We start from the raw sequence: 14,478 nt of genomic DNA, 5'->3' as shown, positions 1-14,478 counted from the left end.
TGATATAGCGGACATGACTCCTGGATGTCACCTTCTAATACAGAAGAGCATGTCAGATCTTGTGAGACAGGCAGAAATAATTGAACATATGACAGACTTGCAAGTACTTAGCCCTAATGGATCTTATACTGAGCAAGATATGCTATTATATCTTCTCTAACAACTTTTCCACCTCTAACTCTGTGATTACCCATTAGACAGATAAATTTTCTTCATTAATACAAAAAATATGGCAAGTAATAGATGACAATACTTATTTATTATAGAGATACTGTATACAGAAAGGTTTATGCAATACTGCTAGTTGCACTGAAAGGATATGACTCTCTATGGCTTTGTTAGTTACTATTTTAAAAAGTAACAACAAAAACCTGGATAGTATCAGGAAACATCTCGGTCTTTAATTTAAAAAGTTAAGTTGAAATATAAGGAAATTATCATTTCCAACAGTAATTTAATAACTGCGTCCAAAGAGAGTGTAAAACTTTGCAGGGTTCTTGTCACAGACACATCTTGCTCCATTCTGAAGTTCACAAAGTGGTTTAAAGGGGATGCAAAGACTTTTTGCTCCCATGGATGGAGCGCCAGGTTCGAGATCTTGTTCTCTGAAACAGAAAGCAGGGGGTTATACTTGTCAGTTAGAAGTTGTCAGGTATGATCTAGTTAGTGCTTACCTTACAAATGTCTTTAAGTACATCTTTAATTTAAAAAAAATACATTCTATTAGCCTTGAAAGATGTGAAACTGCCTCTGAAAGCCATCTGCTGGAAGATTTCTGGGCTTCTTTGTGCAGTTTGCTGGCCACTAAGAGAACACAGTGCTGGACTAGATGGATTAAGGCTCCAATCCAGCAGGGCATCGCTTTTGTTCACCAGCACACACAGCATGTCACCCTTGTTTCATACGAATATATTTTTCATAAGTTAATTCATTACATTAGTCACACATGCAAGTTTTTACAAAAATTACTTTCTGGTTTTCAAACCCTAACACACAAAATAAATTATAACTGAAAAATATACATTCTAAAATCTCTTTCTCTTTTACTCATCGACAAAACACATCCTTCTCTCTTACCTGGCAGTTGTTTTTTTGATCCAATCCTCACATTCTATTTCTCCACAGAAAGGAATCTGCACTATCTGAAATAAGAGAACATGCAAATATTTTAGAGATCATGTAACAAGAGTTACTTTTTAAATTTTATTAAATTGTAATAATATCCATTGCTTTAGTGGCTCTCTATTTAGATTTGCAATACCAAAGAGCTAAAGTAACTCCAGCTATCTTAAAAGAAATCACACTGACTCTACTTGCTTATAAATTGTCTTTGTATATTCATACATAGACAACTGTTAAGATTTATTCAGTGTTTTCTTTAAGTCTCGTAAGACTTTAACATGCACATTTAATGAATGCATAAAAGCACCTCTTATTAGCAAAATCACATAAAACAACAAATTAAACCACAGAATTTAGGGGTGGGAATCTAATCTTTATAATAAAAAAAACTAAACATTGTAAAAAGACAAATGTGGAGATCATCCTTATTTTAACAAAATAATGGAGGATAAAAGGCAAAATTCCTGCTTTAATTTCTGGTTCTGTTTTCAAAAATTTGATAGCCATACTATTCTAATAAAATTTAGAAATTTCCAGTGCATTTTCCAGATGCGATAGGGCAACCAAGTTTTATCTTTTCTATTTAACAATGAAAAAAAGTCTTTGCAAATACTTACAGTAACTTTTAATAGTCTGATATACATTGTGGTCAGTATATTAGCCCAAAATGTATGTTGCTAAGTGAGACATTCGCTAAAAGAATTTTGCCCCATTTTACAACCTTTCTTGCCATAGTTGTTAAGCAAATCATTACAGTTGCTAAGATAGTGATATGGTTGTTAAGTGAATCTGGCTTTTCCATTGATTTTACTTGTCAGAAGGCTGCAAAAGTTGATCACATGACCTCATGACACTGCAACCATCATAAATATGAATCAGTTGCCGAGCATCTGAATTTTGATCATGTGACCATGGGGACAGTGCAACAGTCGTGTGGAAATCAGTCATAAATCACTTTTTTCAATGTTATTGTAACTTCAAACTTAATGCATGTTTGTAAGTCGAGATCTATCTGTAATCTCTAATAATTCAGTTGCATTTTGTGACCAGGACTCATTCCAATTAATATAAATCTTGAGGACCCCTGAACTAGTGGATGAAACTATCCATTCTTCCCTGCACTTCTTCAGCACTTCCTCCCAAATCTGTATTATATCTAATGAATTCTAATTGAGATTTCCTTATAAATTGAAAGAATGCATATCTACCTATCTACCTACCTACCTGCATCAAGGATATTCTTTATTTTAAAGGAATAAACATTTTACATGTTTTGCCAAATAGGTAAGTGGTGCCTTATAATAAACCTACTGTAAACCAAGGAGTAAACTTTGCTTTCTATAAACCAACAATATTTTATTGCTGCAAAAAGTATTTTATTGCACTACCATATCAGTTTTAATAACCTCTTGCCTTTTGAAATCAGATAGAAATGGATTCTTGACGTAAATACTGTGTCCTATGAACCGAATGCATTAATTATATCATTTTAAATTATTTTACAATTATTCTCATTACAGGGTCTGATCAGACATTCAACTTGCTGGGTTTTTTTTTTTTCTGCTGATAATGCAAGACAGCAAGTGCTCCAATGGTGGGGTGACAGCATTTATCTTTACAAATGTTTTGAAAAGAGAGAGGATGAAAGTAGTTGCTATCCCTATGTTATCTTTCTGATAAGTACTTGCCATAGTTCACCTCCATTGCCACTCTGATAGAAGAGAAACATCTCCATATCACTGAGATGTCCTGTATTCCTGAATTAGCAGTCTGGTGAGGAAACTGCTCAACAAGAACTCACTTGAAACAAAACACCTAGAATGGCTAACTGCAGATGCTGTATTAATTAAAGCTAATAGATGAACATGTTTTTAAATGAATAACTAAGCAAAAAAAATGTCTGCATTGCTAGATTTATATTATTCATTCATCCAGATTTATAATTGAAAGCATAGTCTGCAATTCTTGAGCTAGTTTATGTGGCTCAAATGTTCCTTATTAGAGATGCATAAGGCTTGTTGCCCTAGGATTGGAACATTCTGGAAACTCCAGAATGCTTCGTTTTTCTCCAGACCTCCCAAACTTCCTTCTGACATAGTGATGTTCCAGGGGGTGTTTTGTAAAGTAAATCCTCCAACTTGAAGTAATTTTGAGGTGTATTAGACATGGCCATTCCAAGTTCTATTTCAGGACCAAGCCATTCTTAAAACAGTTTTGCACCACTCCAGTTTTCACTGTTTAAATAAGCAAGCTGCATTCCACAACAGCATTGTCTGGGAAAAGCTTTGTCGTTTGAGGGAAATGGAGCATTTCAGAATTCTTGTATTCTGTTCCAGGAGCAAGAAAGCTTCCAGAATCCTAGCAGCTACATTTTTTAAAAAAAAAATCTCATGAATGCATGTTTTACTGCATTTACTCTTTACTGGGTTTTAAGAATGCATAGGAAGGGACTCAGTGCAATGGCAAATTATTTACCTTTCCAGAATCAAGCTCTTTCTGAAACTCTTCCATGGAATTGGCCACCACCATATGACTCTTAAGATCTTCAGCAGCTCTAAAATAAAGCAAGCATTCATTCCAGTTACAGATTGTCTGTGATTTATGACTAGTTACTTACAGTGTGTTCAAAGTTATGATGGCCTCAAAACAGGTGCTTGCATTTATGATCAGTTGTAGCATCCTGCAGTTGTGTAACTGCAATTTGTTAAAAAAAAATTGCCGGTGATAAAACAGATTCATTTAATGACCACACAATTCACAACAACCATGTGATTTTGAACTTATTACTGTGTGGTTTGCTTAATGACTGATGTAAAAATGGTCAAATAAAGATCCAGTCACGTGAGTGCTTTGACATGACCATAACAACTTATGACTGCAATTACGCTCCCAATTGTGGTTATAAGTCAAGGATGATCTGTAACAAACCTTTTTATTGTTTTAAACAATCTGATTCAGTACACTTGCATAAGTGTGCTAAATCAAGTTGTTTAAAACATTAAAAAGGTCATATTCAAATTCTCTTCAATATGCATTTAACTTTTTCCACATATTAAATTCACTTGAGAGTCCCTTATAAAAGTGTAACCAAATCTCATTCAGAAGTACTTAATACAACCAGCATAGATTAAGTTGCTATACTGCTGATTGGGTATTTCTACATATATGTATTATATCTGTCCTAAACAGATTAAAGTGGCTGTCAGTCTTCCAGACTTAAGGTACTGTTATACAAAGCTGTGAACAACTAAGGGCTAAAATTCCTTCAGGGCATGTCTGCTCTCTGGACTTGGACTTGAAGAAGGCTGTTTGTCTGTGACCCAGAGTGTATCCTCACCATGATGGCATTTATCCAACAGTGGGCTCTCCAGCTGTATGGAAAACCAAACAACATTCTACTTCTTATCTGGACTGTGTAAATTTCAGAGGTGGCCTCACTGTTTTCTGCAAGCTAATCTTGTTTGGAATTCAGATGCCCTTGTTTAGTTCTTATCTTTCATTTATTACTGTAAGCTTATTTTATATGTATTTGAAATCATGTAATAGGACTGCAGAGGGTGTTTATCCTCTCCATTCTATCACACTCACTTTTCCCCATCCTCAAGTCTCACCTGTTATAAAGATTAAGATGGATTTCTTCCAGAATACGGCTGAGTTGGTTCACTGCTTCATTTTCAGAAAAGGTCAACTTTTCTCCTGTGTCCCTTCTAACAGCTACAAACTGATGATTCTTCATATCACGTGGTCCCACTTCAAGCCTGATTGGAACACCCTATAAGTCAAAAAGTCACAAACATTCTTTGGAGTTATGCTGATGACTCTCCATTTTAGATCTATTAAAATGTAACATTTTATGCAAATTGTTCTTCAATTCAACAGCCAATATTAAGGAATCTGTTCCACTAAAGTTAGACTATAGCAAAAAAAATACTTTTTCCAAAACTAAGCACTGAGGTAATAATTCTTGACAGATGGAAATGTTCATCCCTTAGACACTCAGGAATGGATGATTCCTCTCCAAATAGCAGCATGTACTCATAAATAAAGTACAACTTATCAGTTTGTATTGATTTTTACATTTATCTTACATTTTTACATTTATTTTATATATATATATACTTCCAATACCAAATTATACAGGTGAAAAAGCCTTTAATAAAGAATTAATAAGAAGAGAACAGAATTAAAATATTTACCTTAAGCTCCCAGTGGTTGAATTTCCAGCCAGGTGAATAGTTCTCTCTCAAGTCAGTTCGCACACGGATATTAGCCATGCGCAATCTCTTACAATATTCATTGCATTTTGTCAGTAAAGCTTCTTTCTCTTCTTCCAGAAGGGAATTAGTGATACCACAAGGAATAATCACCACCTGAATAAGGACCCAGTAGTTATAAAGCTAGACAGAAGAAAGCCTCACTAAATGAAGCTGTTGTGCAGCTGCATGTATAAGTTCCTAAAAAAGCTGCATGACCCTGGAAAATATATGCATCTGCTTCAGGAAAGATGTCCCAGATATACAATTTTATGTTTCCCAAAGATTTGCAAAGTTTCATTAATTAATGTACTACTTGCGAGGATTATAATATACAGCTATGAAATGTGCAGGATGGATTTTTATTTTATAATTTTTAAAGAAGACAATCCAAAAACTTTGGAAAATTACTCAAACTATTTGATTCAAAGGAAAGGGATACAAAAATTAAAATATGTTGCCAATGTTTTACTATGTCATGCTGTTTGGCCCATGCAGTCTTCCTTCATTAATGATATCTTTCTTTCATAATTTCTACCTTTCTCAAAGAGAAAGCATTGCAAATATATAATTTAGCATTCTTTACTTTCATACTTAGAGTCTAGTACATTACTGAACAACTTTTTCTACTACTAGAACCTTTTAAATGTTTTTTCTCATGCTAATACTTGATTCCAACTTAACTTTGTGCCTGCACATATTTATTAAAGCATATAAAAACAAGTAAACAAACAACAGTGAAGTATTGCAATCACACCAATTTGCTGAGAAAGGCAATAGAACATCAGGATTATTTTTATATAAAATCTAAATCTCTACCTCAGCCCCTTTTTTCTACTTGTCTATTCAAAACCTCAGAATGTAATAGCAACGCAAATAGTTGCATCTACTTGCACTTTTCCCTGCAGCCACAGCAACACAAAGATGATGGCACCACACATGGTACGTGGCCTTCTTTGCCCCCTTGTGGTACCAGATAGAACATTGCCCCTGTAGCCCTCTATGAAAACAGCTTTCCCTAGCTAAATTTAATTGCCAATTGTTGAAGGATTGAACCCAAATATAAGTGAGACTTAATTATGGAAGTTTAAGATTCTCTAAAATTTACAGGACAAGTAACTACAGCTAAAGTAATTGGGACTTCAGAATTAGTCAACTATGGCTTCAATTTAGTTTGTCTACATTGCCCTTTCTACAAAATGCCAAGGAAAAAAGGAAAACGCCATCCTATGTGCATCAAAGAGGTGTTTTTTAAAACTTACCTGAAAACATGCTACTCTAGGTGGCAGCACCAAACCCATGTTATCTCCATGAATCATGGTCATAACACCAATGGTACGGGTTGTAATGCCCCAAGAATTTTGATAAGCAAATTGTTTCTCTCCTGGTACTCTGGGATCTTCAAAGACAATTTCAAACATCTTTGAAAAATTCTGTCCCAAGTGATGAGAAGTTGCTCCCTAAAATACAATACAAGAAAATAAAAAACTATTTAGTAAACCTCTATGCATGAATATATGGTAAACAACAAATTTGGTACTGTACCTGGATAGCTCTCCCACTTGCAGATATAAATGCCTCAACTGTTGTGGTATAGTCTCCACCTGCAAACTTTTCCTTTTCTGTCTTTCTTCCTTTCACAACAGGAATTGCAAGTAGTTCTTCATATACACGAGCATATAGATCAAGAATCTGCAATACCTAGCAAGCAAAAAAGTTAGAAACTATTTAATTTTCTAAATATATACTATACGGAAAGGATTTTAATATATGATAGTGTCCTATAAGCCAAGAATGCTCAATCAGATACAAACCTACTTGTTCTGATTAAGATTATAACATTAATTGTAGGTTTAAATTGAAGTAATAACTAGAATCACAATGAATAATGCAGATTTTTGAAAATAAATGTTCAGTTATTCTTCAACTTGATAGTTCAATGCCTAAACTAAATGTGATTTTTGTTTAACTTTGCATTTGTACTGCTCCTACAAGATTTACATCTTTCATAAAATCGTTTTAAAATATATTGATTTACAAGCACCCAGAAGAGCAAGTAGCAAACTATAGAAATCAAATATATTACTATAAACCTCACAGCATACAACAGGAAAATATAATTAGATTCATTAATGGTGGCATTTTTGTGAACTGTGCTGTTTCTGCAAATGCACTTATCAGAGAAGCTTCCTGGAGATCGCTGTTTTTTAGGGTGATGATGTTGATGGTAAGTCTGTTGCAGCTGTCCATTCCAACATATTATGTAGACATATAACTTCACCCTCATAAACAAACAAGTATACATGCAAAACTTAAAAATGTTTGTTCTATGTATAAAATAGTAGTGCAATATTTAGGCAAATATTTCGGATTTATCATTTGAAAGTCTTGAAATGTTAAATGTCTATGGAGATTCTCAGGTCATGGTTGTCCCAAAGGTGCTTTTTCAAGAGGCAACTGGACTTTCTTGTTTTTCTTTAAAGACATTTCACTTCTCATCCAAGAAGATTCGTCAGAGCTGAAGAAGTTTCTTGGATAAGAAGCAAAATGCCTTCAAAGAAAAACAAGAAAGTCCAGTTGCCTCTTGAAAAAGCAGCTTTGGGATGTTGAAAGGTTAAGCAATGCTTTTTAAAAATTATTTGGCATGTGGTACCTCTTCAGCTGCTTCTTCGTAAGTAGAGAATGCCGTGTGTCCTTCTTGCCACAGGAATTCACGAGTACGCAAAAATGGTTGTGGATGCTTGAACTCCCAGCGCTTCAAGCAATTTAATAAAAACAAAAACAAGTCTTTGTTCAAATCATAATCTTCATCAATACATTCACTTTTAAAGACACTATTGTCTCTGATGATAAGTTATGATTTAAGAAATTTAGGGATCTACAGTTTTACTCACATACTGTGAAAAAACCTATTTAAAAGGGAATGATCTGCATCACTGGAACAATATATTACGTTCATTTATCATTACCTTCAGTCATGTATTAGTTCCCTCCCGTCAGACTAATAGTCTATAATGGTAGTCTTCAACTTACAACAATTCATTTAGTGACTGTTCAAGTCAATGTTTAGTAACTCAATACAACAGCACTTAAAAGTGACATGACCATTTTTCACATTTATGACCATTGCAGCATCCCTGTGGACCTGTGATTAAAATTTGTGTGTTTTGTAACTGGTACTTATTGATGACAGATGCACGGTCCCGGGCTTATGTAATCACCACTTGCAATTTTCCCAGCCAGCTTCAGACATGAAGTCAATGGAAAAAGTCAGATTTGTTTAATGACTGAATGACTCACTTAACAATTGAAGTGATTTGCTTAACAGCTGATGCAAAAAAAATTGCAAAATAGGTTCCTTAATGGGTTACTCACTTAACAACTGCCTGGCTTAGCAACAGAAAGTTTGGGCTCAACTGTGGTCGTAAGTTGAGAACAATCTGTATAGGGATGCCTCTCAAAAAAAAATTGAAATTATAGTGCAGGGTGTCAAACTGGCGGCCGCCAACTGAATGTGTCACGTGCAGGCCACGCCCATCGTTCCATGAAGAGGAAAAAACAGCACAATATGTCATGTGACACCAATGTGATGCTGCGATTTTGACAGCGGTGCTATGGTGGAATCCAAAGAGAACAGCTAAGTTTCCATTTGGGGATTCCCACCAGGAATATATGAAGCCTGACATGGGTTCCTGTAGATGTTTGAGGGCTCAAAGGGCTCAAACTGATAGCTAAAGTTCTACCATGCTGTTGCCCACTTGAGGAACTACTCCTGCCTTCTGCTGTGAGACAAAAGCTTTGAGTGCCCTTTAAGGGTTTAATGTTGGTGCCGTCATGGAGGAATGCCTGTTTGGCAATTATTGAGATATGAGTCCAGCTTTTATCTAAGATGTTTCTTCTATCGAGGTGGTTTAGGGACTGACTGAATTAACCTCCTATGCTCCTCTCATTCAGGACACACTCTTCGGTTGAGGGGGGGCAGCCTGTCAGCCCTGGAGGCCCTTTTTCTCTTTAGATCTTCAGGGCTCCCACATTTAGTGCACAGGCCTGCTATGGGAAATGGGAGAGGGGGTTTGCATGGAGTGGTAGATATATTTTGTATAGCTATAACAACATTCTTTTCTCTGGGAGTCAAGGACGTTCACCCTACACCTGAAGAGGTGTGACTGGGGAATATCTCCAGTTGGGACGGTGGATTGATTGGACCAAGTGATGGGTTCAGGGGAAGGGATTTTGACTTTCCTTTGGGTGGGGAAAACCTGGGGTTTTCAGATTCGGGTTTTCCCAGATGTGCCAATATGACATCTCTAAGAAAATGGAACATTGAGGGAATGTCTGCCTCGGAGTCTTACTTGGTTGGGGATGTTACTTGGAACCCTGACAATGGCTGCTTTTAAGATCTTAACACTGACTTCTATATTTAAGTTTTTTTCTTCATTAAAACTGCATTAATACTGATTGCCAGATATTTAATGACAGAGGTTACAATTTTTGTGGCTTATGTACTATATATCTGCTGTTCATAATCTGATGCATTATATTTTTGGAACATTATGTCCTCTGCCTATCTTTTCTCATTCTCTTCTCTCATTTACCTGCCCAGGTAACCCTTCCTACGAGTTCGTGGAACAAGATGCTCAACTTGGCTGACTATAAACACAGCCATGTCAGCAAAAGGGCCCAGTTATGGCCAAATAAGCTGTCTATAGAAGACATTGTATCCCTTAAGACAAAAGAATGTGACCAAATAGGTCAATTTGGACACATCTGCGATATATAACCTAACATTGGCATATAAGAAGATAGAATGGGTCTGGATCAATTAGGCCAGTTTTATGCGGGACTGTTCAGGTGAGCCATGTATACCAGCCTGGGTGGTTGGGTTCCAATTAAGTTCTGGGAGGACTCATTCAGGCTCTTTCGGCTGGTAATGGTAGCAAGTCCATGTCTTGGCAAGGCCAGACTATCCAGTTTGTTGGGGAAGGTCAAGCTAGATAGTTTGACTATACTGCTCCAGTGCAACTGGAAAATCAAGATTTTACCACACCGTAATGAGAGACAGGAGCAACAATTACTAGTTAACTAGCAAATAATAATACATATTCTGTAAAAACCTCTACTTACTACAACATTGCACCACTGATTAAGCTTGATTGGAAGATCTCTGTGTGACTGAATCCATTTTGCATATGCAGGATACATTACTACAAATAAAAAACATAGAAGATAATATTTTTTAAAAGAGTGCAACATAAGAGTGCAACATAATCTGTTATTTGTTTTGAAATTAAGTTGATTTTCAATGATATCAGTAATAGAGTAAGGGTCTGTTCTCTCAGTGCATGTCATCAAATAAGATCTAGTAGAGGTGCCCTCCTAAGTGTGCTGCATCTGTCATGTGACATTCCAAAAAAGACCTTGCTAATACAACTGCCCCAATTGCAGAATGTCTTTCCTATTTGAATACAGCTGGAGTTAAGGCTTGTAAGTTTAGAGGTCAGTTTCATACATCTCTACTTTCTCAGGCATTCCTTTGGTTAAGGTGATGTTGCTGCTCTCCTGATCTGGTTTAGTATTTATTGTTTTAACACCTTATTTAATTTTTTAAGCTGTATATTGTCACCCAGAATTTGTAAAAGTAGGAAAATGGGCAGTACAATTTTATAATCCAAATATAATTATACTTCTAATAGATTTATATGATTTAAGTGGATTTTATCTCAAATTTACCTCAATTAAAAACCAATCCATATTTTCCATCCCCTTTTCTTGACATGGTATGCTTCTTAGCAACACTCTGATTGCTCCTAGTTTGAATCCATTCTTGTTTCAAAATCCGTTGACACTAGCCTACAGTAGCACCACATTAAGGGGAAATCTAAAGTTTTTCTACTTCATTTTACACCATTCATTGTTACCTGTTTCACTAGTAGGACGTACAGCAATTGGTTCTGCCAGCTCTGTTTTGCCAGACTTTGTAACCCAGGCAACCTAAAAACCACAGAATGTTTTGTTTTTTACAAACATTTTGTTTATATACACACATATGTACACACAAAGTATTTTTAAATATATGGGAAGTACAATTTAATTAATGCTGCTATAAAAAGATATATTGCTTTTATAGTATATTCCTATACTATTGCTTTTATACTGATTAACTGATAAGTTAGATATATAAGTATTGAAACATACATAATTCAATGCCCAGCTCCTCTAAATACACATGGCTACTTTTTGCTGGTCACAAATTTGGAGCTAGTTTTTTGAAATCTTTGCAGCATATTCATAGCAAAGATGAAATTAATATAATATTTAAATTTACCTCTGGAGCAAAATCTGCAATGTGCGTCTTCTCTTTTTCCAGTGCAGCTTGAGATACAAACATGGGGAAGTAGCAGTTTTCCACTCCAAGTTTTTTTATTTCACTATCAAAAAAGTCCTTGATACCTTCCCATACTGAAAAAGCCCATGGACGGAGGATGTAGCAGCCACTCACGTCGTAGTATTCAATCATCTCTGATTTAGTAATTACCTTCATTTAAAATAAATATGCTTTGGTCATGGATAATGTTGCTGGGTACGCAGAAGAATAAATGTTCAATAAAATAGTGGAATGAAATAAATAAGAAATATTACAGTGAAAAAAGACAGAAGTACCCAGATAGAGGGGCTTCTTCTAAAACAGTCTTCTAATAGAAACTGTCAATATTTTCTGTAAAATGCCAAGTCACATAGTAGTGGAGTATAAATAATGTACATGTAATACATACATTTATTTTGGTTGTGAATACAACTGAATCAGTATTAGAATTAAATGTAGCCCTCTGATTTCAAGAAAATTGTGTGTTAGGTTGAAATAACTTTTATCAGAAATGTACTATCCAAATTCCCTATAAAAAGTATTCCCTATATTAAAAAAAAACAACAACCCTATCCCTGGTAACATCATCCCACCAGGTGTGGCAGATGTGTTGCAAATACCAGTTACAGATTTTCATTTGTGGGTTATAGGAGACATGTCTTTTCTGCCACCACCTTATGGAACATTCTTTTCCCCCAAATTAGAATAGCTTCATCCCTTTTGATATTTCAGAAGTCCTTCAACACCTGATTGTGTAATCAGGGACACAACTCCCAGGGAACTAGAGATATGATGGCACCATTGCTAGGTGGTCATTCTTATTCCCCTTTTGTTTAGGATTGGTCTATTTGTTTTCATAAATTCCATTTTAATAGGAATTTTATATTTTTATAAAATATATTGCCTCTTTTTACATTTATTATTTCATTGTATGGCACATAGGGTCGTGTTTTGGGAAATGAGTAGCTATGAATAAACAACTGCAATAATTTTGCATTCACTTCCATTTCAATACTGTAGCCCTTCTCATATTGGGTTTTCTTTCAGTTTTTTTCATTTTGAACAATAATTCACAGAAATTAACTATTTTCTATTACCAGTACTTCAGTAATGAACTCTGAATCTGATTTATAGATTTAATCATTAAAATATACTGAGAATTTGAGAATGTTGGTATTTTAATAATATAATTTACATAATGCCAATTACTAAGTTGTTGCAAGCAAGCCACTTTGAGGAAAAATATGTCCATTTGAGATATACTTGCCTGAGAATACCATTCAGCTAGATTTTCTTCCTTCTTAGCTTCTAGACCCAATCTGTAGAAAGGAGAGAATAAATTAATACATTTTGGTTAATAATTGCTGAATTAATAAAGCAATAGTTTATTTGTTTTAATATTTTACCACAAAAAATTAAATTGCATATTCAGTACATAATTCAGAAACAAAAAATAAAATTTTAATGTATAGTTTTTATTGCAACAACCATATTAAAAATAGAAAATAAATATTTATTCCTGAGCTTCAGTACTAAGAGTGGATTAAATCATATTATATGTCTATATTTAGATACAACAGTTTATTTTAAAAAGACAAAATATTTTGATATCTCTGGGTTTTGCCAACATATTTTTCATATACTTGAGATATATAATTTGTTTTTGAAATCTAAATATTCTGAAAATTCTGGATTTGCCATCATAATTTCCAGAAAATGGCTCATTTCTATTGGGGGCGGGGTATCTCTTTGTCAGCTTCCCATAATTTCCTTAAATGTTTCTTAAAATCTTTCAGTTGTAAAGTTCTTTTATGAAGCATTATCACTTCAAGCATAATAATGTCTTTATTACTTTCTCTTCTTTCATGTTTGTTATCAAAGGTGAGATTATATCACATTTTACACATGATCAAAGAAATAGCTGGTACTGAATAAATTTTAAACAGATACAATATACCATATTTTTCGGAGTATAAAACGTACCAAGGTTTTGAAGAGGCAAATTTAAAAAAAAGGTTTTGCACTCTGCAAACCTCCCAAAAATAGGCATTTTTTTTTGTTTTTTTTTAAAGGCATGAATAGCCTTTAGGCAACTTGCAGAGTTCTCCGGCGGGGGGGGGGAGGGGCAAAATTGAGCAAAAAATGGCCCGTTTTTCACTCATTTCTGCCTTCTCCAGCCCCCAGGAGCTCTCTGAAAGCCTTCTACAGGCTCCGCATGGCTATTTTTGGAGAAGGGGCGGGGTTTCGGGAGGCAAAAAATGATGTATTCAGTGTATAAGATGCAACCAGATTTTCAGCCTCTTTTTTGAGGGGAAAAAGGTGTGTCTTAAACTCCAAAAAATACAGTAGTTAAAATTGTTCAATTATAATTGAAGGACAGAAAAAAGTCCCTGCTATATATAGTATGTTATTATGAAAAGCACTACTGCATACATATCATCTTTGTATGCATGGTAAAATCTTAATTTTTACAGGCTAACAGAGCCGTTGGAGCTAAATTATATCAAATTTTATAAGTAATATATACGTATGTAAATAACATAAATTGCCTTGACAGCTGTAGAAGCAACATATTAGAAACAGCAATAGCACTTAGAAATATACCGCTACACTGTGCTTTTATAGCCCTCTCTAAGCAGTTCACAGAGCCAGCCTATTGCCACCAACAATCTGGGTCCTCATTTTACCCACCTCAGAAGGCTGAGTCAGCCTTGAGCCTGGTGAGATTCGAACTGCCAA

At 35.0% G+C, this 14,478-nt stretch overlaps 1 protein-coding gene across 2 annotated transcripts in view; it reads right to left on the bottom strand.

The window, feature by feature from the left end:
* Positions 1 to 240: 240 nt before the first annotated feature.
* EPRS1 (glutamyl-prolyl-tRNA synthetase 1) overlaps positions 241 to 14,478 on the bottom strand; it is a 42,874-nt gene continuing 28,636 nt past the window's right edge. For both annotated transcript variants that reach the window (XM_032215470.1, XM_032215471.1), the window contains 12 exons: positions 13,007 to 13,058; positions 11,701 to 11,910; positions 11,294 to 11,366; positions 10,500 to 10,579; positions 8,029 to 8,130; positions 6,921 to 7,076; positions 6,638 to 6,835; positions 5,319 to 5,492; positions 4,734 to 4,894; positions 3,598 to 3,676; positions 1,078 to 1,142; positions 241 to 605 (listed from right to left, as the gene is read on the bottom strand). In XM_032215470.1, coding sequence (XP_032071361.1) covers positions 455 to 605; positions 1,078 to 1,142; positions 3,598 to 3,676; positions 4,734 to 4,894; positions 5,319 to 5,492; positions 6,638 to 6,835; positions 6,921 to 7,076; positions 8,029 to 8,130; positions 10,500 to 10,579; positions 11,294 to 11,366; positions 11,701 to 11,910; positions 13,007 to 13,058 — 1,501 coding nt within the window. In that variant the 3' untranslated portion in view covers positions 241 to 454. The remainder of the gene's footprint in view (positions 606 to 1,077; positions 1,143 to 3,597; positions 3,677 to 4,733; positions 4,895 to 5,318; positions 5,493 to 6,637; positions 6,836 to 6,920; positions 7,077 to 8,028; positions 8,131 to 10,499; positions 10,580 to 11,293; positions 11,367 to 11,700; positions 11,911 to 13,006; positions 13,059 to 14,478) is intronic.

Source organism: Thamnophis elegans, chromosome 4 (genome assembly GCF_009769535.1).
Source record: "Thamnophis elegans isolate rThaEle1 chromosome 4, rThaEle1.pri, whole genome shotgun sequence".
Classification (NCBI taxonomy): Eukaryota; Metazoa; Chordata; class Lepidosauria; order Squamata; family Colubridae; genus Thamnophis; species Thamnophis elegans.
The sequence above is the reverse complement of the archived record's forward strand: the minus strand, read 5'-3'. Positions and strand labels throughout refer to the sequence as shown.